The sequence below is a fragment of the Fusarium verticillioides genome, chromosome 4 (assembly GCF_000149555.1).
Source record: "Fusarium verticillioides 7600 chromosome 4, whole genome shotgun sequence".
Lineage (NCBI taxonomy): Eukaryota > Fungi > Ascomycota > Sordariomycetes > Hypocreales > Nectriaceae > Fusarium > Fusarium verticillioides.
The window spans coordinates 1,121,852-1,133,666 of NC_031678.1; the positions used below are offsets into that span (position 1 = coordinate 1,121,852).

Genomic DNA, 11,815 nt, shown 5'->3' on the forward strand with positions numbered 1-11,815 from the left:
GCTACCCATTTCCCGCCCATTTCCCCCTCTCAAACCTTTTGTACCTTTTCTTCTTGACTCCTTCGCTTTTGAAACCTCTCTTTTCGACCTGTGTTGCTGTCGTACGCACGCCTGTCTTTTGGTCTGCTCACTTATACAGACGCGGAGCCATCTCCAAATTGTCGGGTGGTTTTCAGGGCACCCCCAAAGCCGCTGCGCTGGGCTGTAAGTGGGATGGCAATTCACTCCATTGCAAATTGATTTTTCGACACGACACGCTCATAAATCAAGCGAAAACAAGCATGATTTGACCGAACAAACGAAAAACGAATGGATTTCACGAAAAATCGTGACAGCCTTCACTGGCACCTCAAAGACAACCCAGAACGAACTTGAGACGGCGCTGGCTGTTCTGGCCATGACGGCCTGCCTGACAAGGATCCATCCACTGGCATCCACTCGGGAAGCGCCAGTGGTGGGTGGACAGCCCGCATCAGGCGCCACCGCAGACCAACCCCGGACTTAAAGCCGATAACTCTTGTGTCTGCGCCTCTCTCAAGGAGAAACAAGCAAAGACAAGTTTATGTTTCTCTGACCCGAAAGAATGGTTATTGAGCATACTGGCTGCTAATTTGGGAGCACCTGCCCAGTCACTGCTCCGAGGGGCTTGTCCTGTTCCTGGTGGCGAATGGCCTGTTTCTCTGTAGGGGTCTGCCTTTGCGGTATGGCCGTGGAGGGTCACCCCAATGGAAAGCTATTCCAGCTGTTCCGGCCATTGCTATGAACACAGGAGCCAAAAGGCCAGTCAGCTACCACTATCGATCGTGTTTGGCCACGTTCTCAATGAGATAGTGCTCGCACAAGTGTGCTGAGGCAATGTTGGTCTCGAACGAATCGTTACATTGGGTATTTGGCCCGAAACTGTGCGACACATATGCTACGTGCGCGCGCGGATTACGTCCACTGAGATACGTGGATAAATACAGGAGCATAGTGCTGGACGATTTGCACACGAGGCGTACTAGGTACTTTGACAGCACCGACATACTCTTCAAGATTGGGCGTCAGAATGTCTACAGTTGCGACAATGGTTCAGTGTTTTTCTCCGGTGCTTACACTACGAGCCTGGAAGCCTTTCGCCATCCTCTCAGTATCGGCCTGAAGATCTGTAGCAATTGAGAGCATCAACTGGAGAAGTAACTCAGTTGCAACAAAACAGCCGGACTGGAGACAAGATAATGGCGAACTCTCGTCATGGCGTTTCCCGGCCAGCTTCAATATCGCCAGCAGTCAATTGTCAATGCTCGCCATGCAGTCATGGACTTGAGCTTCATTGATGACTGGCAGAAGCAGGCCCCATGGAATCATGGGGCATTTTGATCGAAGGCCTTTTGTTCGTTTGCCAGGCGCTTGTTGTCACATGCAACATCGCCAGGAATGCCGCTTCCCAGGTTCATGGAAGAATGGGATAGCAACATGATAACAGATTCGGGCCCGCTGTTAGAAATTGCTGTTACTTGCTATGGTAGTCTTATCTGATACTGAGCTAACCTTAGTTCCTCACTAACGCAAATAGCTGATTCGTCTAGGTGCGCACAACTGGCTTGATCTCGAAATCACGCTATACCAGGAACAGTCAAGCACCACGCACTGCAAAACAGACTCAGCCTCCCCCCGACTCTCAGAGATGTCTTCGTCGTTCGCTGAAACCCAGGCCAATCCGTTCAGACCTGACCCGACTCCACGAGCATCCTTTGCAGTTTATCGCGAACGCACTGCAAACACGCTCTCACTATTTGGCTTAGGTGAGGCTATCCTTTTTCTTGATTTCTCAGCGCATTGGTAGAATCTCCGCTCCAAGTGGACGATGAAATGGGATAGATAGAGTTGTACTCCGTACGCTGTCGCTTCCTCGCTTCGCTTTCACTTTTGCCTACCCATTCGGATCCACTATTTCTCTTGTCTTCCCTTTCCCCGTTGGTCACTCTTCGAGCGCCAGACTTTTATTGGCTTGTCGAGGTCGCCTGCGCTTGGTTTGGTCTCAGTGCTGCGCGTCCTTGCCCTCCCAAGCACCATCTCCCCGGCCTCCCATGGTCCTGGCGCTGCTAACCTAACTCCCTACTGCTGACGGAGACCCGCCTGGCGAAAAAATTCTCCCTCACTGGCTGGCTCAGCTCGTCCATTACCCTGCTCTCCACTGCTGGCGGCGTCGCTTGCTGGGTTGCCTACTGAAAAGGTGGCTGCTAGCCTGCTACAGTGCTGTCCAGTCCGTTGTCCGCTGCCCGTCCGTTTGCTCTCTTGCTCCCGTCGCGCGGCTTTCGCTTTCTCCCTCTACCTTTCCATCCATTCTCACCCGACCCGTCATTCCCATCTATCATCTGCCGCTTGATTGAAGCGCGTCGCCCTGCACCGACCACCGTGCCAACCAATCCAATCTGGGCGTTTTCTTATTTCCCACTTTCCTGTCCCCTTTGCCTAAGCCCATTCCCAGTACTGGCAGGCTGACACAAGGTCTTCTCGCTGGTCTGGTTCTGGTTCGGTCTGGTCTCTCGCACTACACTGCTCTCCACCAAACCCACGCCGCGACGCGACTTGTCCCATCACCACCGTGTCACTGCCTCATCTCCCACTCATCGCTTCCTATCTCAGCCTTCCGTCATTGTATCCTCGTCTTCTTGGCGCTCCTCCATGGACGCTTTTCGCGTGCCTGCTGATCGCTAACTCCGTCGCGCATAGCCTGTTGGGTCGATCGCCATGAGCACCTGGATGAACGACGCCGTCCCCAACCACAATGGCAACGGCTTTCCACACATGAACGACTCTAACGCTGCCGGTAGCATGATGGATCCTTCCGCTTTCATGGCTAATCCGGGCCAATTCAATCCTGCTCAGTTTAATCAGCAAATGGGCGGCGCCATGGCTAATGGCCCTGGCTCCATGCGCAATGCTTCACCATCTTTTCAGAATCCTGTATACCAGACCAATCCCGTTATCCCATCGAAGCGGCCTCGTCCTCGCGAGGATAGTCTCGCTGGTTCTCCTAGCCAAAATCCCGGAATGCTCCCAACGTCGCGCTCTGAGACGCCGCAGCAACAACCATTTGCTGGAGGCTTTCAACCCGGCGCGGTTCAGCAAAACCCTGGACAATTTTCTCATCTTCAACCTAATGGTTCCGCCAATGCGAGCCCCTCTCCGATAATGAGCAACCAAATGCGACCAGGAAGTGTTCCTCAACGGGTCGCGACCGCGTCACCACACCCATTCTCTCCCAGTGGCCAGCAATTCAACCCTCAGACATCACCGATACCGTCCGAACATGGCACTCCTCAGCCAAACCCCTATATGCAAAATATGGCCCAAGGTTTCAACCCAAACTTTGCTCCATCACCTTCGAACGCGCGACCTTCACCAAATCCGAATGCGATGTCCGGCAACCAAATTATGGCGCAGCAGATGGGTCAAATGCCGCAACACATGGGCCAGATGCAAGGCAATATGTTCCCCCCTCAAATGCAGCAGGGTCAACAACAACAGGGCACACCACAACAACAAGGCCAGCAGCAACAAGGGCAACAAACTCCTCAACGCCCGGGCATGGCGGACGCGCAGAAAATGGCCGCTTATCAGATGAGATTGCAACAACAACTGCAAGGCAATACTCAAATCCAAGCACAGATGCAGGCGCAAAATATGGGCCGCGGTATGATGCCTAATAAGCCAGTACCCGGAATGCCCAATGGCCAGATGCAGCAAGGAGGCATGAGGCCTCAGCAGAGGATGATGGCTAACGTGAATCCCGAGCAATTTATGAAGAATCTTACGACACTAATGAACTCAAAAGGCCTGCAATTGGATCCTAATCCCATGGTGATGGACAGACCAGTTAATCTCATGGTGTTGTTTCAAGCGGTTCAGAATAAGGGAGGATACAAGCAGGCAACTACAACCCCTAACGGCTGGCCCCATGTTGCTCAGATGCTTGGCTTGCCACCCCAGAATCCCATTGTTCCGCAGACGTTGAAGACGATCTATGAACGCAACCTTTATAAGTTCGAGGAAGTGTGGATCGCTCAACAACAGAAGCAAAGGATGATGCAACAGCAACAGCAACAGCAACAATCGCAGCAACAATCCCAACAGCAACCACAACAGCCACAAACTCCAGGCACGCTCATGGGACAAGCTACTCCCCAAAAGCAGATGCAACCTGGACAACAGATGACCCCTGGAGCCATGGGCCAATCTGGGCCTCCAGCTCAAATGCAACAAACTCCCATGAAGCAAATGCAACCAGGACAGCCTCCAGTTAACGGATTTTCCACAACCCAGCCTCAGATGCAGCCGCAGCCTCCAGTGATGCCAGGTCAAAATCGCACCTTATCGCAAACCATCGACGCTTCTGCTGTGCCAGAGTTCCAGGGCGCCCCCTCTCCGGCAACCCGCAGGGCTGGAAGCATATCACAAAATGAAGGACGTCAAGCCTCAGCAGCACCTGCGGTTGTGGAAAAAATGCCTAGGCTCGCACCTCAAACTGACGAGTACAGCCCTTGTGCCCGCGAATTATCAACATTTGGTGGTGTTGATCTAAATGCGTTTAGCAAACTTGGAGCGGAACTGGAACGCTGGAAGCCTGACGTACCTCCTCTTCAGGAACTGGGGAACATCGATATCGGTGCTCTTACTAAGAGTTTGCAGAGCGGGATTCATGGCGAGACGCGCCTAGCCCTTGATGTACTGGCAGCTGCATCGTGCTCCATGAACCAATTGCATTTTATTCAGCTTCGGTACTGTGACGAGCTAATAGAGGCTCTCATCGAATGTGCCGAGGATCAAGTGGAGATGCTGGCTGAGCATACAGCCGAAGTCTCCGATGAGATTCAAATATCACCATACGAAGACGTCTTGAGGGCCTGCCGTCTTGAAAGGTTTAATGTCCGGGATCTGCCAGTGTTTGGCACTCAAGAGTATGAGCTCGACCGGGCCGTTGATCGTCTAATATGCGTCACAACTATTCTTCGAAACCTTTCGTTCCCCGGCGAACAGAACGATAATCATTCTGTACTTGCCGATGAGATTGTTATCAAATTTGTCTGTGCTGTCATAAGATACCTCGGTACCCGAACTATGCTTCTTCGATCACACAACAATACTCTCGATTTCATGAAGGATGTTGTAATTTTGCTCTCCAATATTGCAGGGTCTGTAGAGATACCTGGACGCGAACAGGCTCTCTGCCTCTTGCAGTTTCTTCTGGCATTTGCCCCGGCGCCCAACCCTTCAGTCACAGATGGAACCTTATTCTTTACGCAATACGAACCAAGCTTGCACGCCTACCTGCCACATGCTGTCGATGCACTTGCGAAGCTACTAGCTCGTGATGAACCCAATCGGGGTCATTACAAAGCTGTCTTCGCACTTGACTCGAACAGCAGCCCTCCTTATGAGTTACTTACTCGTGCCTTCGGCTTGGCCATAGCACCCATACCCGATAAGGCCAAGACACAGACGAGACAACCTAACCTCCCATCCCTCGTCGAAGTTAGAAAGCCTTTCTTGATGCAAGGGCTTCTTTCTGCTGAAATCTTGGCTTCACTTGCTCCGGGCCATGACAGCGGAGTCGCCCAATCTTGGCTATCGTCTGGCAATGATTTCGCCCAGAATCTATTCAGGCTTATCCGGGAGCTCAGTCAACTATACGAGCAACCCCAAGTTCAAGGTCCCCGAACAGCACCCCGAAAAGACCCTGAGCTGGTGTATATCGTCGTTGTTGCAGTTGCTCTATTAAGACGACTTGCTGAGAAGGCCAGAGATCCCAACGATCCAACGTCATCCATACCCGCCAAAGCTATGCCAGCACCTCATGCTTTGCTTGAAGCGCTGTCAATGCAATCTGCTGAATGGTCAAAGGATGAAGTACTGCAAAAACTTTCAACCTTTTTTGCCCTTGGGAGGTGATAGTCGCACCGGGATTGTATTTTTGGATCAAAATCTATAGCATTACCGCATCTTCAAGCTTGTATGTTAGTGTTTTGAGAAACATGGGATTGGTGTCTTGTCATTTGAAGCGTGCGCTTCTCGTTTAGACTTGCATTCTGGAGTCGATGGTTTGGGGACAAGACAGGTGATGATGAAACTGCTTGTCTATGTACAGGTGTATAAAGGAAGTTGGAATGGTGAACAAATTCAGACATTAGGGACAAACGAAAATATGCTTCTATGATGCGCTCGCATTACTACATGTATTGTACATCTTGTGTCGCCCCTTATGGTGACTGGTCAATATGATACAGTTTTGATTCCTCCTATATGTTGAGTCAAGGATAAGACCTGGCTAATCCGTATACATCACTCATGACCGGCTCTTCAAAAGCCGGTCTTCAGGATCCACTCAACTGCCTTATCGTAGACATGACCCTAGAACAATTAGTTGTCTGTCGAGAGCTCCAATGTTGGAATTGCATACCTTGATCTCCACGTGTTGTGTTGTAGGATTTAATCGAATATCCACTGGTTTAATCTCCAAGTCCCTAGCCAAATCCTGGATAAACTTGGAGCGGTCTCCATCAATCTTTTTAATGATAACGATCATGCGGTTGCCACCAGACATCCACTTGCGGTATACAGGGAGTTGGGAGGATGGCGTCCGCCGAACAACGTAGCGAAGGGTTGCGCCGAGTTTGTCGAGGTTTTTGATTGCTGCTGGAGGGACGAATGGTTGCTTGAGTTGGCGATCCTTGTATGGAATCTTGTTCTTCCTGTTGGGGTTGACGGGGTGTTGGAGAGGGTTGGGCTTGTATGATACGTGTGTTTTGAAGGTGTTCGTTGAAGATGTGCTGGCCGCAGAGTAACACGCTCGTTGTGTGAAGATTGCTGGCTTCTGGGCAAGGGCCTGGCGTCCTATGGACAGGACTCTAGAGGTAAGGAAATTCATCGTGTGGTCAGGTATTGGAGGGAGAATGGAGGATAGAGCTGTTTTCCGTCGCAAGGTTCTTTCGCTTTGGCGGTACCGCGGATCAGGAGACCCGAAAGAGATATGCAACGTAATGTCCAAATTACAGTTTCAATTGATTTCGCTCATTACCTCTTGAACATGCCACACTCTATCTGTCAGTCCACTCTAAACATACCAGAAAGCTTGCCGCTGATGGAAAATCTCGAGATCACATGACTTCTTATCTCTAATCGTCGGTAAATTCACGGTCGGTGCGATAAGCTGAAACCCCACACCACGGAGTGGATTGGCGAAATTCACCAAAAATCTGAGGTGTTCGTGCCCCTCCATCAAACCCATCATCACGACCTTTGCGGCGAGTCACTTTTCTGCCCTCTCCGACCGAACCCTCGTCCGACCGATCTTTACCGACTCCCTCTTCTCAAAGACATCACCCAATATGGAGGACGTTCTCAACGCCGTCTCGGCCGACGGCTCGTCGATCATGCCCCGCCTTGCGCCGCACCTGAGCCGACATCTTCTCTTTCCTCTGATCCAGTTCGAGAGTGAGAGAGCCGAGGAGCAGGGCCAGGATGCCAAGGCAAAGGAGATTCTTTCCGGAAAGATTAAACTCCTCGAGGACACAAACATGACCGATTACGTTGCGACTCTCTACTGCGAGCTTCATGGTGTATCAGAGGCCCCCGAGCAGTACAACAAGAAGAGACAGGATGTGCTTTCACAGCTGGAGAACTACGAGCAAGCTACCGCCAAGATCGCCGATCTCCTGACTCAGGACGAGGTCGTTAACGGTCTCCGAAGCGACAAGGTTGCCAACTTGGAGTTCCTCAAGAACCAGCACGGAGTAAGTAGCTGAGAGCTCTCTACTGCCAAGGTCAAATATATCTAACAGGCTTTCACCAGGTCACCATGGAAATGGTCAACGCGCTCTACGACTTTGGTCAGTTTCAGTTCCGATGCGGCCAATACGGTCCCGCTGCCGATATGCTCTACCAATTCCGAGTCCTGTCCACCGATAATGATAAGGTCTCTGCTGCCACCTGGGGCAAGCTTGCCTCCGAGATCCTCCAGACCAACTGGGAGTCTGCTGTCGACGAACTCAAGAACGTTAGGGAAAACATTGATTCTAAGCTCTTCAACAACCCCCGTGCCCAACTCGACCACCGAACGATGTTGCTCCACTGGTCTCTTTTCCCTCTCTTCAACTGGGAGGGTGCTCGGGAACCTATCTTGGACATGTTCTTTTCCGCACCTTACATCAACACCATCCAAACCTCTTGCCCCTGGATCCTGCGATATCTGATTGCTGCCGTTATCACCGGCCGTGGCCGTGCTCGCAACAGCTCCATCCAACAAAAGCAGATCAAGGACATTATCCGTTATGTCCGACAAGAAGCTTACGAGTACACCGACCCTATCACACAGTTTGTCAACGCCCTCTACATCGCCCACGACTTCGAGGCTGCCCGCGAGGCTCTCTCCATGGCCGCCGAGGTCTGCCGCAGCGACTTCTTCCTTGCTTCTTCCGCCGATGCCTTTGTCGATGCTGCCCGACACCTGATCTGTGAGAGCTATTGCAAGATCTTCAGCCGAATGAACATCCGCGATCTTAGCGCCAAGCTCGGCCTGAACCCCGACGATGGTGAGAAGTGGATTGTCAACTTGATCCGTGAAACTCGATTGGACGCCAAGATCGACAGTCAAGATGGCACCGTTGTGATGAACCACCCTCCTAACAACGTCTACCAGCAAGTTATTGAGAAGACCAAGGGTGGCTTCTTCAGGACACAAGTCCTCAACGCTGCTGTTTCAAAGTAGAGACCATAGCTAGTTTCGAATGATCTTTTTATATGACTGTTTTCTTTTATGCAACGGCTCAAAAGGCGCGATGCAATTCAAAGCGAGGGGCAAGATACCTTGACCAGAGGATTGCGCCCTCCGCTACTGGGAGAAACAAGACGCAGCCCCTTTTGTTTAGGAGGAGGCCGGTCTTTGCAGAGGATGAGCAGGATAAAGCAATGCATAAGACGGGGAGACAAAGATAGAGCGGCGAGGCAAAAATGACAAACACGGGCCAAATGGAAGAAGTGGCGGTTTTAGAGGCCCTGTATATCCCCGGTGATGCGGTTTGCATTGCATGGCGTTCTCGGAAAAGGGAAGAGGCAATGGGGATAATGAAATTTAAGTTGATTGTTGAAATGAAAGCAAGCACTCCCATCAGCTGGGATGTATTATTTCTGTGAAGACTTTCATAAATGGTTTAAAGCCATGAAGCTCTCCTTATTACGAGCTAGATTTTTTTCTATCGTTATTCTCGTAGCTCATCACCCCATCTGTTGTTTTCCTCTCCAATGTCCTGCCCACAGTATACGCGTTCATAATTATTCTGCACGTGCGTGTTGCCTCACTACAGCCAGTTGTCAATGCTCGCCTTCACGACTAGCAAGCCATACCATGCCCTTCAGGTTCTCGACGACACTGTCTCGCATCCACCAAACACCCCCATCTTCCACTGTAGCATCTTGGTCGTCTTCCCTTACGACTTCACGACGTACGTGTGACTCGGTGATGGTCTCCTGACTGTCGAACATGTTGGTGTCTCGTAGTCGATCACGTACAGAAGCCCATTCGAACAGCAACCTGGCTCCCTCCAGACGCTCCCGATCTGTGCCTTCTGCAATGCCCTTGGCCATCTCCAGTCTTGCATCAATAGCACTGCTCGAGTGCTGAGTGTCGTCACCTCGCTCGAGCACTACTGCTCGCTCGGCGTAACTGATACCACGGAGACCCTCAAGTCCAAAGACCCATTCCAGAGGGTCTTTGCTATTTTCATCCCTACCAAGTGCCCGAAGAGTTGAAGCAAAGGCTCCTTCGCGCGGTGGGCGCCTGCGGAGGTACAGACTTTGGGTGTCTTGGAAAGCAGCTCTAACCTCTGGGTTAGAGAAGTCAAGCTCCACATCCCAGAACTGGGGTCCACATGTGGTTGACAGACTAGCAATCTGGTCTGATTGGTGGAAGGATGCAAGGAGCCGTGCGATTCAGAACCGGCTCAGTAGAGGTGTTCTCACGCATCCTTATTTGGACAGGAACAGTGATTGGCTGGCCGGTGAGAACATCTTTTGTGACCAGACACCGCTGCTCTGTAGCCAGAACCCAGAAATGGCGAAGAGCTTGGAGATGGGATCGATTGTCCATAACACTCGTAGGGAAAATGGGGTAAAATGCAACCAATAGAGAAGCAATAGCGAGGTTGCTGGTGCCAAAAGTTGCTGTTCCGCATCCCAAGAACAAAGCGCCGATCGCGAGATGAGCCGCAAGATGAGAACCGTAGGGTGTCTCAGGATCATCACGACCATGAAGTGCACGAAGACGACGTAGGACAGGAACATCACCTGTTCCGGCCATGACAATGGACGCAGATATGGCAACGATGTCTTGACACATGCGTGCATTGGTTCGTGTTAGTTCTTCATCATACGGCGGAGTACCATTGGGATGCATGCCTGCAGTGGATGGTATCTGTGCGATACGCATAAACTGATCCAAATAATAAAGTAGAAGATCCCGGACTTTAGGAGATGCGCTGCCAGAGAAGCGCAGTGCAATAGAGAAGCAGAGGCCAGCCACTATGCTGTGGAATGCCATATCAGTTGACTGCAGTTTTGTTGTTGACTGTAGCTTGAACTGGGAACGATAAGGACGTGGTAGGTTCTTGCGAATCCAAGCAAATGTCGGCTCAATCTTGGACCACATGATTATATTCTTCGTCAAGGTCCGCAAGAGAAGAATATCAGGACGAATGTAGTCAAATTGCAAGACCGAGTTGGGTATGTCGATCTTGCGGGCGACGATCTGATCTTCTGACTTCATGTAGATGAGAGCCAGGGCCATGACAGCGCCAGCAGCTGCTCGGTCCAGAATATGAACTACTTCAATGTTTTTAGTTGTTGTAGCATGAGAAATGAGTTTTTCTGTGAGTCTCATGTCATGCAATCCCTTGAGATCATTGCCTTTGCCTAGGTTGATGAATCCGAGAGCAAATCCAGCTGCCAATCGGTAGCATTCGCTTCTCAGGGGCTCTTCTTCATCCTCTTCGTCAATATGCTCAATTTCAGAGAGCATAATCTCACTCATTCGCCGGTGTTGACTGTTGGCATATAGTAAGCCGATGCCCATTATACCAGAAGTCTGCGTTAGGGGTGACAGATTCAATTCTGCCGCTCCACGAGGCAACATCCTCGTGGCATGAACGGAAAGTAAGCGAGTAATCAACGAATCCATTGTACCCATGTAAGATGCTGCCAGACCCAGAAGTAACCCGATGGAGGTCATTGTATGTTTTGGAGTCAAATATTTGAACGCAACCCATTTTGCGACATCTTTCAAATGGCCGTTCAGGCCAAGAGCAAGGAGGAAACCAGCATGTCGATTGTTGAGATCTTGACCAGGTTTGTTGTAAAGAATCCATGATGTATCGATACCTTGGGCCTGGGGAGAAATAGCTAACCCAGCTGCGACGCCTTGGTGAAAGAAGCCCCAGCACACCTTTTCTTCTGAGAACTGTGATTTGTCTACACCCACCGTGGTATTTGTTGGGTTTTACAATGCAATTGAGGTTAAATCCACCAATATGAAACTTCTGCGTGATCAAAGGGTAGCGAAGACTGTAGTATAGCAAAGCCCGGCCTGGCGGAATTGCCAAAAGTGGCTTGCTGCAATTCTTGGTACGAGCTCCTTTTGCTTCTCAGATATTCGCTCTCTGGGCAACTTGGGTGGCGATCCGAGTCGAACCAGTCTTGCCTAATGGGTGGAAAGTAAATTCTGGAGCTTCGTTAAAACGACGATCTTCTTTGAAACAGGAAGCGAATGATGGGCTGGAGGTTC

The 11,815-nt window shown here is 50.8% G+C and overlaps 4 protein-coding genes across 9 annotated transcripts in view; 2 read left to right on the forward strand and 2 right to left on the reverse strand.

Annotated features, from left to right (window-relative positions):
- Positions 1 to 17: 17 nt before the first annotated feature.
- On the forward strand, positions 18 to 6,366 carry FVEG_04708 (hypothetical protein). Of its 6 annotated transcripts, XM_018892561.1 has the most exons (4): positions 18 to 204; positions 271 to 1,504; positions 1,569 to 1,784; positions 2,716 to 6,361. In XM_018892561.1, the coding sequence occupies exon 4, from the start codon at positions 2,734 to 2,736 to the stop codon at positions 5,932 to 5,934; it is 3,201 nt and encodes a 1,066-aa protein (XP_018749277.1). In that variant the 5' UTR covers positions 18 to 204; positions 271 to 1,504; positions 1,569 to 1,784; positions 2,716 to 2,733; the 3' UTR covers positions 5,935 to 6,361. The 6 variants fall into 6 exon arrangements, with proteins under 6 accessions (XP_018749277.1, XP_018749274.1, XP_018749275.1 ...); XM_018892558.1 differs by having other exon boundaries at positions 18 to 1,504; positions 1,556 to 1,784; XM_018892559.1 differs by having other exon boundaries at positions 18 to 1,504.
- FVEG_04709 (hypothetical protein) lies at positions 2,098 to 7,114 on the reverse strand. The gene is made up of 2 exons (XM_018892562.1): positions 6,443 to 7,114; positions 2,098 to 6,393 (listed from the first exon to the last, which is right to left on the reverse strand). The coding sequence occupies exons 1-2, from the start codon at positions 6,908 to 6,910 to the stop codon at positions 6,343 to 6,345; spliced, it is 519 nt and encodes a 172-aa protein (XP_018749278.1). The 5' UTR covers positions 6,911 to 7,114; the 3' UTR covers positions 2,098 to 6,342.
- An 87-nt stretch (positions 7,115 to 7,201) lies between these two features.
- FVEG_04710 (eukaryotic translation initiation factor 3 subunit E) lies at positions 7,202 to 9,297 on the forward strand. Its single transcript, XM_018892563.1, has 2 exons — positions 7,202 to 7,775; positions 7,835 to 9,297. Exons 1-2 carry the CDS (start codon positions 7,371 to 7,373, stop codon positions 8,747 to 8,749), a joined length of 1,320 nt encoding a protein of 439 aa, XP_018749279.1. The 5' UTR covers positions 7,202 to 7,370; the 3' UTR covers positions 8,750 to 9,297.
- Positions 9,298 to 9,351: 54 nt separating this feature from the next.
- Positions 9,352 to 11,815, reverse strand: part of FVEG_04711 (anaphase-promoting complex subunit 1) — a gene marked incomplete at its 3' end in the record, with an annotated part of 5,997 nt that continues 3,533 nt past the window's right edge. The window contains exons 3-4 of the mRNA XM_018892564.1: positions 10,000 to 11,491; positions 9,352 to 9,935 (exon numbers count right to left, since the gene is read on the reverse strand). Coding sequence (XP_018749280.1) covers positions 9,352 to 9,935; positions 10,000 to 11,491 — 2,076 coding nt within the window. The remainder of the gene's footprint in view (positions 9,936 to 9,999; positions 11,492 to 11,815) is intronic.